Genomic DNA, 17,673 nt, shown 5'->3' on the forward strand with positions numbered 1-17,673 from the left:
CTGGAGTCCATTTCATGCGACGCACTACACCACCGGCAGCGGGAGCCGTGGGCGGGGCAGGATGTCCCGCAGGCCCCAAGCGTGCCGGCAGCGGTGGCCGCCCTCGTCGCGCTGGTGGTCGTGGCGGCGGCGGCGGCGGCCCGCTCTCGTCGCTCGACTCGCTGGTGTCAGCCGCGGCGGTGGCGAACTGGTCGCTCGACGGCGGTTGCGAGGAGACGGACGAGGCGGGCGAGGGTGGTGGGCGTGCGTTTGTTAGTAGTGACGCTGGTAGAGCTCGTGCTTTGCTTCTTGTTATCATTTTTGTTGTCGACACATGTTGTACTTATTTGTCATGTTGCAGCTTCTTGCCCAATTTCATGATAGCATTCTCGTATCGTGGGCAATATTTTCCACAAAAACAATTATAAAATCAACATGTAAACACAAACATTTGAAAAAAATACAAGAGAATTTACAAAAACACGTCTGACGTTGACACTGTTGACAGCGTCATTTTTTTTTTTTTTTTATAATTATTATTATGCTTATAGTTATCACATATTTAGTAGGGTGGAGCGAAAAAACACTTTTCTGGAATTAGCAAACCTAATAGTTATCAATCAATGCCCCTTAGTCTATCAAGCCTTTGTGCAAATTTTCAGCTTTTTAAATCAACATCTTCTGCCTCCGCATTAGGTTTGAAATTTTGAAAATCTCATACAAACCTGAAAATTCAACTTTTAGATAAAAAATGTTTTTCGGCAGTGTTATGTTCAGTATACATTATTGATACATATTATTACAAGAAACTACCAAAAATTGCGAAAATAGCGTTAAAAATCGCCAATTTTCAGTATTTTAGCGGCTATTTTGGCGAATGTACTGAAACTAGACAAACTTTGGCGATTCTTGACGCTATTTTCACAACTTTTTGTAGTTTCTCATAATGATATGTATCAATAACATATACTAAACATAATACTGCCGAAATTTTTTTTTATCTGAAAGTTGAATTTTTAGGTTTGTATGAGATTTTCAAAATTTCAACCCTAATGCGGAGGCAAAAGTTGTTGATTTAAAAAGCTGAAAATTTGCACAAAGGCTTCATAGACTAAGGGGCACTGATTGATAACTATTATGGTTTGCTAATTCCAGAAAAGTGTTTTTTCGCTCCACCCTAATATTTAGTATACTATGTATAGGTAGTATACTACAATATCTGTACATTTAAAAATTCATTAAAACTATAAAATGTGTGCTCAAGAAGCCATGTTTTTAGTCTAGTCTTAAAGCATTTTAGGGATGTAGCTGAGGTGATTTCTTTAGGTAACCTATTATAGACGGTCGGGCCCGCCACGTGCGTGACCTTCTCGGATTTCGCCAGTCGTCGCTTCACCGGGAGAAGCCTATCTGGGTGTCGTAAGGAGCGCGCCGAGTCTGCGCGTTTTTTATACTCGCCCAACTTGGTGTAGGTATAAATCGCTATCTGGTAGATTACTACCGACGGCAGAGTTAATATTCCTAGCTCTTTAAAATAGGGTCTTACGGAGGTTTCTTGTGTTACTCGGACCACAGACCGTATGGCTCTTTTTTGTAATCGGAACGCGCGCTGCCATTCTGCGGCGCGTCCCCAGATTTCAGCATCGTACTGCAGCAGGGAATGAACGGTCGCGAAATAGCTTGTCCGCACGGTGTGCTGCGGCACGACTCGAGCCAGGCGGCTAAGCGCGAAGCAGGCGGCGCCCAGCCTACCGGACAGCTGGTCAATATGGGGCTCCCAAGTCAGTTTCCTGTCTATCTTAAAACCCAGAAAGGTGGTGGCTTCCATTTGGTCCAGGCTCACTCCGCCGGCCTTAACTGTCAGGCGTCTGGGTTCGCGGCTTCCTAGGTAGAAATGGAGGAAGTGTGTTTTGGTCAGATTTAGTGCTAGACCATTACGGCGAAACCACTGCGACAACTGATTTGCTGCGTTGTTCAAACTGATCTCCAGGCTGTCGATACTCGGTGCGGTTACAATGCCGGCGACATCGTCTGCATACATTAATACCTCCGCATCCGTGATCGCCTCCGGTAGATCGTTCAACAGCAAGGAGAACAGGATGTTTGAGACTGAAGATCCCTGTGCTACGCCCATTGACGTTGTAAGCGGATCCGATTTGGCCTGCCCCCCGTCTCCTACCACAACCTGAGACCTGTCATGCAGTAGGCTAGTAAAGATGCCGTGCGCTGAGCCACGTATGCCATAATGTAACAGCTTTGCGGCTATGACGTTATGGTCCGCGACGTCGAAGGCTTTGGAGAGGTCGCAGCAGAGCATATATCATTGTAGTATGCTTGGACCTGAAGAAAAAGAAGTAAAGACATAATAACATTTAGGATAAACAACGCCGTCGGTATTAAAATGAGATTTTATTGAGTTTCCTAGGTTTTAACGCTCTTCTGACTACTGTAGTACCTAAGTCAGTCTAGAATGTTGACGTAGGTATACAACTATACATATTACAACTAAGCTATTTTAACGTACTTTAAACGATTTGACTAATCAATTACAGTAAATCTAATCACAATCATAAGTCACTATTATTATTCAAACGAAATAACTACTATTGAAATGTTTGGTAATATAATTCGGTATTGAAGTTATTGTAGAGAAACAACACCGTCTCAAATTCTCTCTACAAAGGCGGTTTGTAAGTTGTCAAGCCCCAGGCACGCATTACAGTGAAATGGATTCATTTGCGTCACACACTCAATTGCATTAGAGAGGCCATTCAATCGTTGTGTAAGCAATTCCGTTGTAAATATACAAGATTAAAACTAAGTCTTTTCTCGAATTTGCTTTTGACGTTTCGAGATCGAAACGAAAAATGTTTTGTGCGCGTTGAAAAGGGGTCAACCGTTCATGTTCCGTAACGTATAGTAGACATAGTAGTTGTCACTCTCTATGGCTCTTCTGTATTAGTGCGACGACGAAGAGAGACAACTATACCTACTTACGTTACGGAGCGTAAACTATTGGACTCTTGTCTACGCAGACTGACTGTATAAAGAATGACCGAGCTAAAAGTGTGTGAGTGCAAAGCGCTGTTAACCACATTTTCAATTATTTATAAAGGCTCTCGTAATGCCTTTATGTTCGTTCGTTTTATCTCTGATCGTAATTTTGTGAAATACAGAAATCGACGCTATTGTTTTCAGCTGCATAATATGATATGTGTCACAGTATTTCTTGTTTGCTTTGAAATTTGTAAACACAATTTGTAGTTTTCCAATAACAGACAAATTACATTTGAACTAATCCATTATAGGTTTGACGCAAGCACTAGGTAACTATGAACATGTACGCGATCGATCTAATTTGATTAGCATTCAGAAAAGGATCAGGTCGTGTAGTAACCTAGATTTGCGCACGTATCACAAATCGCTAATATCCATATAAGACTGCTGGCTCTTGCATTGCATTTCATATACGCAATACAGAAGATGTACTTCAGAGATTCGACAGTAGCACCGACCACCCAATTGCAGCTCACAAAAACTGAAAACAACTATCAATTATTTTTTATCTCTGGAATTAAATTCGAATTATAACTGTTTTTATACGCGCATGCCTCTTAATTCAATATCTTTACAATTGTCTCTGGCTATGACAACAATAAATCTTGCATTCTACGGGTTGACAAGTAATAGTACAGCGAATTGTCATTGTCAGAGGTCATAAACATGGACGCATCAGACGCAGCTTGCGGCGCAGTACTTACGCGCATACGAGCATTCAAATGATGGGTGGACATGATGAGAGCTTTTCTATCGTTTTTAACTCAAACGCGTGTTGTGTGGCTAGTTTATATGATAGTTTAGCTTAGAGAATGAGAATATGGTGTCGAATGGTATACTAAACAGTTATGTAATTACTTCCAGGCAAGGACGGCTCAAAGGTGACGACTGTGGTGGCGACGCCGGGGCAAGGCCCCGACCGGCCGCAGGAAGTGAGCTATGCCGACATGAAGCTCATCGGTAACGGCAGCTTCGGCGTCGTCTACCAGGCCAAACTATGTGACACCGGCGAGCTCATTGCCATCAAGAAAGTGCTCCAGGACAAAAGGTTTAAGGTAATGCATACTTGGCATAACTTGGTGCTTGGATTTTGCTGGAAGGAATGATAGATGATGACGACAGAAACAACTGACTATTGGCTAGGAATACCATCTTACAGTATTAAATTTTACTAGAGGCACGATAATTGTCAAAAACAAGGAGAAAACTGTCTATCAGTAGACAGACAACTAAGACCAATTTTGCAGCACCAATCAAACCACGTTACACGAATGGATTCATTGCACTAATAGTACGTTGCTTCTGGAAAGTTATGTATGAAAATGTTGGCATAATTAATGGAAGATTTTTTTTGATTGGGATATGTACATTATAGGCCGAAGTTATTTTTCATCAACCCTCCCCATCCCTCCCCCCTCTGCGTCACCCCTCTTCCCCCCCTTAAATAGCCGAAAATGCGGTTTTTCGCGATTTCTGACAAAACCGTTGAAGATACAGAAAAAACGTGTAGGAACAAAGTAATCCCTAATAAATTTACTACAAATCATTCATTGACACTTTGGTTCTATCACTTATAGTTTTCGCGTGATCTATCACGAAAGTTGGTCCTTTGCTGCAATTTTCTTTAGTGAATGTTAAGTTTTCTCCCAAATGGCTTACGAAATCTGTTTGATATTACTAAAATATTATAAACTGAAAATGAATTTCAGGGGGAAAAATCACTACCATGGGTGGGACTTGAACTCACGGCTTCTGGATTGATACTCCAGGGCTCTACCAACAGCTACCAAAAGCTCATCCCCAGTCATCGATATACTATATGGATCAATGGTACTCCTAGCGACTACTACCGTGAAAATATTACGTCTTAAATAGTTACTGGAATTCCAAGACATATTGGAAATTCCACCCATGGTAGTAATTTTTCCCCTTAATTTTATTTTAGTCATGAGTTATAATATTTTAGTCATATCAAACAAATTTCGACGATTTCGTAAGCATTTTGGGCGAAAACTTAACATTCATGAAAGAAAATTGCGGCAAAGGACCAACTTTCGTGACGGATCACGCGAAAACTATAAGTGCTAGAACCAAAGCGTCAATGAATGATTTGTAGTAAATTTATTAAGAATTACTTCGTTCCTACGCGCTTTTTCTGTATCTTCAACAGTTTTGTCAGGAATCGAGAAAAACCGCATTTTTGGCACTTTAAGGGAGGGTAGAGGGGTGACGCAGAGGGGGGAGGAGTGGGGAGGGTTGATAAAAAATAACTTCGGTCTATAACGTACATATTTCAATTAAAAAAAACCTTCCATTAATTATGCCGTAATTTTAGCTAATTTCCCCGTACTATAATGTTTCTTCGGTCAACAACAAGGGATCATCCACATATTACGTCACACCAAATTTCAGGTTTTTGGACCCCTCCCCCCTCCTATGTCACGCTTTTTTGTATCCCTTTAACTGGGATTGTCACATTTAGTATGACCCCCCCCTACACTGTGACGTACGAGTAATATATGGATGACGCCCAATAACTATAGCTACTCGTAACCGAACATTATTTACTTTAGCAATTATAAGGCCATTCGTTCATATAGTGACCTACAAACAAAATACTTTCATTGGTTTTACGGGGCAGAATAACAGCAATAAAAAGTTGCTCGACCCACATATTGCCACGTCTGTCTCGACCTGTGGCGTGGCTAATTGACAACATTTCATATTTTTGAGTACTACTTTTTATTGATTGGTTTGAAAGAACTCAATACTAAAAGATACACGTATTTTTTTATTTTTCCAAAAACTGTAGGCCTAGCACATGATGGCCGCGGGAGTATGTCGCCGCGAGATAGATGACACGTCTTTGTCTAATTGTATTAATGACATAAGGACAGGTAGTCTATCTCGCGGCGACATACTCCCGCGGCCATCATGTGCTAGGCCTGCTGCTATTTTAATGAGAAAATCCCTTCTTATTACTACTTCGAGCAGAAAGAGCGTAAGTTACAAACGTCAAGATACAGCTTCGTGACGTCACATGTGTTGTTTCATACACCTAAGAAAACGACAAAATCATTTCTAAAAAAAAAGTTTTAACAGTCAGCTCAAACAGTCCGGTATGTCTGACTGTCAAGGTGTCACTGTCAACCATAGTGAATGACTACGAACCATAGACTAAGCCATGAAATTTTTAATATCTTTGCTACGAACTGTGATAAGTGTCACTGTCAAACTCAAGTGACATCCCAACTGGAAGATTTTTTGGTATAGTGGCAGCTCTAAATCAGCTATTTGACGTCACTTCCCCTTTAAACTATTTATAAGATTTTTTATACTAAAAATAATTGCGATGCCGGGCTAGTGCCTGCCTGTTCGTGAAATTGTTTAGTTACGCGACGTAACGTAAGCCTAATGATTTGGTAGGTTAAGAAGGGGAGATGTGATAAGTAGATTGGTGTATCTTCGACACCAAATTCCATCCACGTTACTGTAGGTTCTTCTGAAATTAGTTACTGTAATCGCCGGTTGAAGATCCTAAAATAACAAATTTTAAATTTTGTATGGGTACTTCTTACACAACCTTCTTAATCGTGTGAAATATAATGATATTATTAAATGGTATACCTACATATGATCAAACAGAACAAAACATACTACTACGCAGTAAAATATAGGTAGGGGAATGGAAACCTAATTTTGTTTTAGTATATGATATGATATTGTGGCGTAGGCGAGAGGTTGGCAACCTGTCACTGCAATGTCACAATTTTCGTTTTCTTTCAACCCCTTTTTGCCAAAAGTGGCACTGAAACTTGAGTAGTTCATGTGCTCTGCCTACCCCTTTATGGGATACAGGCGTGATTGTATGTATGTATGTATGTATATGATATACTTTCTATCGTGCCGCATCGATATCGTCTAATTACGCTTTTATGGAATCCCTAGTATCGATCAGAGTATTTTGTAAATATGTAACATCTTTTGCCGACTTATGGCCTACTCTGAATAAGATCGTGTCAGATATAATTGCGGCCTTCAAAGAGTAACATGTTTTATTACAGGTACACTAACGTAAAAAGTTTTCCTGTAAAAGTTGTAAAACATTTTTTGGCATAAAAATAAATGTATCATTCTTGTGATCAGTTAGTTACCTAGTCGCCTTGAACCGTTTTTATACCTGCGGTAGTTACCTTGTCTATTTTTTCCATTGTAGTAGGCATTATTATAATATAAACTACTCCTTTATAATAGAAGTTAAAAACTATTGAATAGATAATGTACTACATAAATAGGTATTTGAATTTGAAATGTATTTTGTTCTTTACAGAATCGAGAACTTCAAATTATGCGACGGCTGGAGCACTGTAATATTGTCAAATTGAAATACTTCTTTTACTCTAGTGGAGAAAAGGTGAGTGACCATTTTTAGATAATATTTACAGCTGAAATATTTACTATGTGATTATTACAAATCATATTAACATTATGTGTATATAATAAGATTAATGAGCCAGGGATATAAGAGTTAATAGTAAAATTGGATTTTTCTTCTTTAACTCTTTTATTTCTGCTACACTTGACTATTCAGGGGTTCCGTATCTAGACAAATATCTATTAGGATTATTCAAAACTGGTTTAGCGATACATTTAGAAACAACAGTAATAAATGCTTATGTACTTTCATCAACTAGTAACCGCTATAGACCAAGTAAAAGTAATGTTAAACGTAGTTTATATGCAGACATAAATATTTATAAAGCAGACAAGAATGCAAAGTAATTTCAATGTCATGATTGGATCAGTCAGTGAAAATATTTTTTGACAGCCACGCAACCGCGTCCAGGCTAAACTCTATGTATGTATTCTGTATGTTGTAATATAGGCAACTAGCATGATCGATCTGCACGAATATGGATCGCCTTTTATCGAAAAAACGTCCGTCACCTTCCGAATGGAGTGGCGAAGGTTTACTCTGTGATTTATAACTGATTTAAAGGCGACTTTCGGCCCATCTCACAACGTCTTTCAAGCGTCTAGTCAACGCTATGGAAATTGACGTCGCTGCTCAGATACGCCCAAGTTTCTTCGAGCGGCAGCCATAGAGTTGGGTATATAAAATATATAAAAGCCGACGCTCGGAAGACGCTCATGTGGGGTGGCTTGTAGATCCAACGACGAACGGTACGGAACCCTCAGTGCGCGAGGCACTATAGATCTACTGTACTTTGAAATGACCGGTGTTTAAGCTTGTGTTATTTGTGTGTTTTATTTGGGGGAAGGCGGCAGTGCCCGCAGCAGTCAGTACGTTGTTAAACGCAATGCAGTCTATTGAAGTCACAGTATGTCTCTAAACCAATCAGATTGTTGCGCTAGTGTGCTAACGCACAATTAGCTCCAGACTCTTGGCAATGGTTATCGAGAAATAAACACGTATTTTAATTAGTAGGCACTAATCTTTACACCTTGAATCTTGGAGGTACTGCGCAGATTTACTATGGATGATAAGTTTTCACAAGTGAAGTCGCTCTTGTAATGCTCCCTGATAAAGTAAATCCATCGGACTGATAGACCGTTCAAAATATCTAAAAATTCTTAAGCTTTTTAAGTGCAAAAAATAATAGATAAATCAATCTAACTCCCCAAATTATATTCCTAAAAGTTGTATTGGGTAATGGGAAATACTTTATTAAAATCTGCAAGGTCCTTCTCAACTAAGGTGTATATCTAAATTGTAGTACAATTGTAAAACATTGCTCGGTAACCAAGCACGCCAGTGGAGTTTTACGCAGACAAGTTCCTGTCATAAACCATTTTCAAACAGCTTTACATTTGCAACGGATGAAGCCACACGGATCTAAATCATATCATGACCGACAATGCATTTGGACTATATCAATCATCTATCCCGATGCTTGCTTGTTTTTTTGTTTCCTGTGACTGCTTTGAAAGTCATCACCATTTTACTGAATACACAGTAGCTCCAAAGTGTATACTATCATTATTTATCTCGGTAAAAGCTAGAGCCAAAAACCTTTGGAAGAAATCCAAATCTTTGTCCTCTCAAGGATGCGTTTCTTGCGATTTCCTAAATATGTATATACTTGTTCAAATGAATCACGTAAGACAAAGAAGTCCACCTAGAATGCTATTCACTAATCATTCGGTCACGCGACTAACAATAAGGGTTGTTTTTATTATCTTTTGTGATTTTGTATGAGTTTTCATGCGCTTCATTTACTTACTTCTCTATCCGTGAATTGGCAATATGTGATAATGATAATGAAATCTGGCTAACTAAAGTTGAACTTCCTGTATTTTGACATTCGATTCCATTAATTGTTAATCCGAAATGTATTAGCCATTTTAAAATGACACGATGAATTTTATTTTTAATGAGGTAATTCTCACAGTCTTTCTATTGTCGTGGTTGGAGTGTTATTAATATGGGTACAACCTTAATGATAATGATAATACAGTACGAGATTTTTTGTAATCGATTTGTAAATCAGAGTATAGATAACGCTGTTACACTGTACGTCATACATTGGCCAATGGAGTGAATGGAGTTATCGCGTTACTGGTTCAACTTTAGTTAGCAGGGTTTAAACAATAAATGTTGGTAAATTTAAAATGGTCCAGGCTCACGATCTCAAAAGAGATCTTAAAAAAATATATACATAGAATGATAAAGCCTAGAAAGTAGGTGCTGGAAACTGTTTTGAAACCAATTTTACTACATCGTCTTGGCACATCAGACATCACTCAATTATGGTAAGAGCGAAAGATACGAAATTGTATTATGGCTCCACTTTTCATCAAGTCGTTTCATAAAATAAATGTTTCTAGGCTTTAATATTCTCAGGCGAATGGTACATTAGTTATTTAAGAGTTAAAAAGACACCGTTTAACATAAATTTTGCGTTTGCAGAAGGACGAAGTGTACCTGAACCTGGTGCTGGAGTATATCCCCGAAACTGTGTATAAAGTGGCACGTCATTACTCCAAAGATGAACAAACCATACCCATTAGTTTTATAAAGGTAAGTCCTCAAAATTAAATATGACCTGTTCATGATTGGAAAGAAGCTCTAATAAATATGCGACTCGCAAGATGTTCGTGGCTCGCGGCCCTATGAAAATACAATTAAGGTACATCGGGCCTCCCTACACTTTTATTATGATTATTACCAATTTGCTTACGCTAAAAACCCTCCCTTACGCTAAAGTCCCTGTGTACAATTTTTTATACAGACCTATTCCAAAATCGGTTTTAACTTTTATTTTGTTACAAAAGGTTTTAAAATAGATAACAATTGATTTTGGGTATCTAGAGGTTACTAAGTTCTGTATGAGTTTTAGTGTAGGCAAGGTATTGGTGGTATTGTTCTGTATGTTCCTTCCGTCGTATGGATAAAATATTAACATCGTTGGCAATTACGAAGCCTTTTAAATAGGTAACTTTATTTATAGACTGCAAACTCTGCAGTGGTATTCTTAGGTAGATCGATACGTTTACTGGACTGAGCGTCAGCTATAGGGGTTAAATCTTTCCCTTTTGCGTTTTGCCTTTAAAGGTATAATAATAACATTTTCGTGAAAAAATCTTGTGTTTTCTTGCTTGCTTCCTTGAAATTCAGGATAAAAATTTAAATAAAATATAAATGCTCTATGCGAAATGTCATTTGATATTTGCCAGTCGCTTTTCGGTGAAGGAAAACATCGTGAGGAAACCGGACTAATTCCAATAAGGTCTAGTTTACCCTTCGGGTTGGAAGGTCAGATGGCAGTCGCTTTCGTAGAAAACTAGTGCCTACGCGAAATCTTGGGATTAGTTGTCAAAGCGGACCCCAGGCTCCCATGAGCCGTGGTAAATGCCGGGATAACGCAAGGAGGATGATGCTCTATGTAATAGGTATACAGTTTACATAAGACAGCTGTTAGCTGTGTAGATTATTTTATTGAATAAGATATTTAATTATCGATTCGTCGAGGTTAGGTACTAAACTCAAAAGGAATGTGTAACCAGTTGCTGATCCGACGAGCATATATTATTTATTATTTTTCCCCTCACTAGCTCGGAAACACGTGTTTTGTCCTTTAATACTAGCGGGTAAAAACGCATTTTATCCACTAGTGGGTAAAGTAATTTGACCTTGAATAAAGTCAAATTAACTGCTTTTTAAAATTGATAAAAGTAGTTGAATCTAGTAATAAAGACGGTTTAACACCTGTGGAACTACTGCAGGCCTAGCACATGATGGCCGCGGGAGTATGTCGCCGCGAGATAGACTACCTGTCCTTATGTCATTAATACAATTAGACAAAGACGTGTCATCTATCTCGCGGCGACATGTATTTTACACGTGCTAGGCCTACTGAAAAACAGTGATAAACGCATTTTTTTCTTAGTTTCCTCGCTGTAGTGAGGGGAAAAGTTTTAGAATCCTTACACTCGGGTGCAAATGTATTTTGCTTCTCGTGTGTTAAAATACAACTTTGCCCCCTTGTATAACAAATAACTATTAAAGGGTTAACCTGTTTGTGTTGAATTAAATATAGAATAACGTGGCAGAGAAGCAAGACTTCAGAATAATTTATTTTTAATAGCAGGTAATCGATAATTGTTTACGTCATAGAGAGACGGCTTTACTTGTCGTGGGTCGTGGCACATATACATGTGACAAGATTTTACCCTCCTACCGCTAAATACGTCAACTAACGCGCATGACTATAACCGAATAGTAAAATTTGTGCATTCCGACAAGGGTTAATATAATGCGCCGCTTCAAAGAGGTCACCGCGGCGGGTTTTCACCAAAAGCACACTTTGATAGTAACATACCATTTGTATATTGTTCCAGCTGTACATGTACCAGTTGTTCAGAAGCTTAGCGTACATCCACTCGCTCGGCATCTGCCACCGGGACATCAAGCCACAGAACTTACTCCTCGACCCGAAGACGGGCGTCCTGAAACTGTGCGACTTCGGCTCCGCGAAACACCTCGTGCGCGGCGAGCCTAACGTCTCGTATATATGCTCGCGTTACTATCGCGCGCCGGAACTTATTTTCGGCGCTATAGATTATACCACTAAAATCGGTGAGTTACGTTTGGAACCTTTTTTTCCTAACCTATTTTAAGCCACAAACTTATTGCTCTTTGCTTCAAGCCGTTCGTTACTTCGACTCTGGAAAGCAAAAAACTCCAAAACTTTTGAGTTCTTGTGCCTAAAACATGCTGTCAAGTAAGGTTTATATTTGCAATTTCTGCAGATTTCTATCAATAATTGTGTAAAACGTTTTTCTAGTTATTGTCATCGGATATGTTTCGATTTAAAACATGACAGTCAAAACATCAAACGAATACATGAAGACGAAGCAATTTCGCAATGCTCATTGTAAAAATCGATGAAGCTGAGGAACTTGTTAACCACTTAGAAAACTTTGAGTTAATACGTTAAAAATATACGCTTTCGTTGCACACGAATGCCATTTTACATCCTATTACGACGAAATAATAAGACACTATTGATAGTCCGACAAGGAACAAAGAGCTCTTATCGCAGCTCAAGTATTGCGTTGCGGTCGTAGTACTGTTAGAGGGGTTTCAAGTATCACGTACGGTTTGGGTACCTAAATGTAATCCAGTTGACGAAATTCTTTAAAAGTTAAGTCATTCAGTTGTAACTTTATTTATCTCAAGAGCACTTATCGCTAAAAGTTGTGTTACTTATAAATTATAATATAATGAATGACCGATTATTGACCGAAAATGTTAGTAAAGTACATACACAAAATCTTCCCGCGTTAGTTGGGTTTTCCAGTTAGTTATTAAAATACCAAAACCCAATAGCTCGATACATAGCATCAAACACCACAATGTTTTTCACATAATTAATATGGCTGGTACAAAGAATACCTAATAGTTCAAAGATACAGTATAATATAGTTAAACAAATTCGTTTCTACTAATTCGTAAAATAAAGTATGATTCTGTTATTATAACTTTTAACCTTTTAATCACTAGTCTCAAATCTGTATAAAAAAGTAATCAGCGCGTAAGCTATAGGTTACCGAAGAAATTGGCGAACATTGTAAAACGAAACAATTTTATTTCTCGTTTTCCAATTTAATTTCTAGCTTTGCACTAAACTAAGTCATATTGGACCCCGGCCAAGGCAAATGCAAGTCTAATCCAGAATTCAAGTTTACGGATAGGACATTCTGACCCTCTTAAAGGTGATGGGCGGTATAATTACAACTACATATAATTTATCTAATTTAATTTTTAAGCTGATAAAAGTAGAGACTTGACAGGCAATTCATCTTTTAATCGCCAAGAACACCTAAGGGCATCTAGTAGTGCCGAACACGCCAAGAACAACAATAGTTCGTGTCACCCATAGTGACGGCGTGGCATTTCGAGTCAAGCCGCGTGTATTTATGAACGTTGACGATCCATGTAGATGGCGTATGTTGTCAAACTAAACTTCACACTATCAAGTTTAGTAATGTTTACTAAATATTAAAGTAGGTACCAGTGGCGGGGCGTCGATACAACTCGATTCCCTAAAATTCTCCAGTATCTGTAGAAGTTCATACAAAACAAATCCGGAAAACCCCTCCGGCTGTATCAACGGAAATTTTCACGCCACGCCACTGGTAGGTACGAACTACTGCCCGCTTTTGCCGGAGACATGGCGAATCAGTAACTCTTTATGTTTATGACAAAGCGTTCAAAAGATTCTGGTTTTTATTCATGCGTTTTTTGATTTGCCTAATTTCAGATGTGTGGAGCGCGGGTTGCGTTGTAGCAGAGTTGTTGCTCGGCCAGCCCATCTTCCCGGGAGACTCCGGCGTAGACCAACTCGTGGAAATCATCAAGGTAACTAACTCATTATTTCATTGACATCTCTATAGTCGCGTATAAAGGCAGAGCTAGAGCGCAAGTGGTACTCTGCATCAACCTGAGACAGTGGGCAGTTTTATACCATCATCATCATCATCATCATCATCATCATATCAGCCCTTTATCGCCCACTGCTGAACATAGGCCTCTCTTCTAGTACGCCACTTGTCCTGGTCCTGAGCTAGTCTCATCCATTTGTGACCCGCAATTTTCCGGATGTCGTCCACCCAACGAGCTAACGGATGCCAAGCGCTTCTTACATCTGTGAGCGGCCACCATTCCGTTAACATTTTAGTCCATCTGCCATCACTCTGCCTAGCAACATGTCCCGCCCAACTCCATTTTAGTTTGGTAATGACGAAACCCACGTCTAGCACCTTGGTGCGACGACGGATCTCGGCATTCCTCACCCGATCTTGAATCTTGATACCGAGCATGGCGCGCTCCATGGCTCTCTGTGCAACTTGGATCTTATGCACAGCCTTTTTAGTGAGCGTCCATGTTTCGGCACCGTAGGTCATGGTGGGCAGGACACATTGGTTAAAGAGGCGACCATACACAATCATAACTGCCCACTGTCTAGAAATTGTCTGCTTACTCATGTGGAGTCCTTTTGTGGCCTCTATCTGCAGCATCAGCACATTTTGTTGTATTTAATAATAAGCAATATAGTTTTAAGTATTTAGTTCCTAAGATCTCTTTTTTTTTTTCTTTTTTTTTTAATGTATGTGATGCTGTATGATGGTTTCTGCAATAAACGTTTTTCTATTCTATTCTATGTATGTACCACGTATGAGAAATGAGACATGTTGTCTCAACAAAGCTCTTATTTTGTTATCGATATATTTTTTGATTCATTGAGATGAGATTCTGTCTTGCGAATGTAGAAAGAATGACTACCTCGCTCTTCGCGTAGTGTAAAGCAAAACCATCAATGGTTGTTAAATTATCTTTATTATTTTCTAATATTTGTTGTATTTTCTGTAGGTGTTAGGCACTCCCACGCGGGAGCAGATCAGAGAAATGAACCCGAACTACACAGAATTCAAATTCCCTCAGATCAAGAGTCATCCATGGGCGAAGGTAAGTTTCCAAACCAATATTTTTTTAAGGTTTCAAAAGTTTCCAACTACTTCACAACCGCTGGCACGAATAGAATGGAGCATTGAATGAAAATATCTTATGTTATTATCACTGGCTTGGTCAATTGGTGGCTTTGTTCATACAACCAAAACCACAGATTAAAAGTTGCCTTGTTGATTCTATTCGCGTCAGCTTTGTGAATAATACGGTACATTATAGCACAGCGAGACTATAAACTTTAATTACATGTTCTGTGTTAGGCTAGACTCATTAATTTATAATGGTTTGACGTAAGTAGATGCACGATCTTGATACGATATCCGGACGTTTTGTTGGCTATTTGGTTTAAGACATTGTATGATAAAGAGATTTAAATAAGCATAATAATTGTTTTGGGTATTTAGGGGGCAGGTGAAAAGACAATTGCATATTTTATGTTTGTAGGTGACGGGAAATCAGTGTTGTTCCAAAACTAACAAAATGCAAAAGCTTTCATGCTTCACTTTCCGTCCAAGTTCTAAATGAAAAACAAACTATAAATATACATGTTTTATAAAACGACTTGTTAATTTAACTATTAAATTAACTATGCCGTAAATCTACATATTAGAACTCTGCGTGGCGCCTCCTTATAGTACAGCTTGACAAAATAAAGAGTAGAAATTAAAGTGACAATATCGTAGTGTTGTCCCTCTCAAATCAACGAGACGACACTATGATGTTACCACTTTTTAATTTCTATTTTTTTTGCCAGGCTGTAGATGGTTGAGCGCGATTTTCCGGACAAAAAAATAGCCCACAAAACGTATAGACACATTGTAGTGACAATATATTATATTTATGTACATGATATTGCGCCGTCATTGCAGTATATGTTGGAGCGAATGACCATGCCCAAGAATCTCACTGACCGCGAGCGCCTTCGAGTAAGACACAGCTCGTTGCTAAGTGCCATCATTCCATACATTAATAAAGCAAAATGGCAGTTATTCGCCATCCTTTTGAAACTTTCAGAGCGTCTCACGGAAGCTGGCACGAATGCAATGAACAAAACTTTGTATTAGTGACACCTATAGCGATATACAGTCGTAACTGGACATTTTCAGAAATTGGGGATTGTTAACAAAAATTAACTCGATGTCAGTTCTGTAACGAAAATCCATATCCATCCATCCATACTAATATTATAAATGCGAAAGTAACTCTGTCTGTCTGTCTGTCTGTCTGTCTGTCTGTCTGTCTGTCTGTCTGTCTGTCTGTTACGCTTTCCCGCTTAAACCACGCAACCGATTTTGATGAAATTTGGAACAAACAATCTTTAGACCCTGAGACAGAACATAGGCTACTTTTTATTTCGAAAAAAAGGGATGAAGGGGTTGAAAAAGAGGTTGAAAGTTTGTATGGGATTTCTTAATTTTAAATGATAAAACCATGAAACTTTATATTTTAGCACTTGATAAGAAATCATTAAACATATATTTAAAGTCACATACAGGTCGAACGCGATTAATTAACATTATTTTTACCTTTAAAATAAACATGGTGGGAAATAAACATTAACTAAAAGCGGGTAGATTATATTTATTTGTCTACCCCGAACATTTATATAAATTAATATCGGGTAGTTTTGTGTTGTTTACATCTCCGGTGACATTTTGCTGGGACGTCAGTCTTCCGCGACCACGGCCAGTGCAACCTGGCCGAAACGTTGGGAAAAAAGGTAAAAATAATGTTAATTAATCGCGTTCGACCTGTATGTGACTTTAAATATGTGTACAAAGCGCGAGAACTTAAAGTGTTATATCATTAAACATCTTTATAAGGGATAGGGATAGGGATAGGGATATGGATAGCGATAGGGATAGCGATAGCGATAGGGATAGCGGATACGGATACGGATAATATGGGTATCGTTAATATGCGTTAGGGGATACGGATAATCGGTCGGCGGTCTCTTACAATCAATGTGCTCTAAGACGATCGTTGTTTGCTTGCTTGAAGATTACGTTTGAGATAAGTATAAGCAAAATGTAAAAAATTGTAAGGGATAATAGAAAAAAGTACTTTTTACCCACCGATCATAGTCTCGAAATACGGGCTATGTGGGATGTTTATAAAGGTTTCCCCAGCGTATATAGAATTACCTACGCTGTGGTCGATGTGTAATATTTCTACAATCATTGCAAGCAAAAGTATTATGTGCAATCGAAATAATCGCAGATAAATATACCTACAGAGAAACCTACGGTCCCTACGGATCCAAATGAAAATCTTAATGAATACTTTTATTACGCGGGCGAAGCCGCGGGTAAAAGCTATCTATTATAAAACAGAGCCGCTTTCTTTGTAGTCAGATGAAAAACTTTGGTAAAATTTTTAAAATCTACAGATTAGCATCCTTCAAAATGACAGCCAGTAATTATATTCATCTAAAGAAATAGTTTTTATCTTATTTGATACAACATACTCAAATAACATATCATATTTTTATGGTGCTATTATAATATTTAATAATATTGTATAAATTAAGTAAGAGTAAAATTTAAAATAGTATACATATTTTCAAATATGGCCATACTAATAGTACATAATTATAATCTGTAGAATTGGGAATCTGTAGGACTGGCAGTCTGTTGTACTGGGAA

At 38.5% G+C, this 17,673-nt stretch overlaps 1 protein-coding gene across 8 annotated transcripts in view; it reads left to right on the forward strand.

Annotated features, from left to right (window-relative positions):
• LOC125235191 (glycogen synthase kinase-3 beta) overlaps positions 1-17,673 on the forward strand; it is a 97,984-nt gene that overhangs the window by 71,180 nt on the left and 9,131 nt on the right. For 6 of the 8 annotated variants that reach the window (XM_048141657.1, XM_048141659.1, XM_048141660.1 and 3 more), the window contains 7 exons: positions 3,901-4,091; positions 7,367-7,450; positions 8,319-8,378; positions 9,968-10,078; positions 11,899-12,136; positions 13,824-13,921; positions 14,933-15,028. In XM_048141657.1, the coding sequence (XP_047997614.1) occupies positions 3,901-4,091; positions 7,367-7,450; positions 8,319-8,378; positions 9,968-10,078; positions 11,899-12,136; positions 13,824-13,921; positions 14,933-15,028 (878 nt within the window). The remainder of the gene's footprint in view (positions 1-3,900; positions 4,092-7,366; positions 7,451-8,318; positions 8,379-9,967; positions 10,079-11,898; positions 12,137-13,823; positions 13,922-14,932; positions 15,029-17,673) is intronic. The other 2 variants (XM_048141658.1, XM_048141662.1) reach the window with 1 other exon arrangement.

Source organism: Leguminivora glycinivorella, chromosome 17, assembly GCF_023078275.1.
Source record: "Leguminivora glycinivorella isolate SPB_JAAS2020 chromosome 17, LegGlyc_1.1, whole genome shotgun sequence".
Lineage (NCBI taxonomy): Eukaryota > Metazoa > Arthropoda > Insecta > Lepidoptera > Tortricidae > Leguminivora > Leguminivora glycinivorella.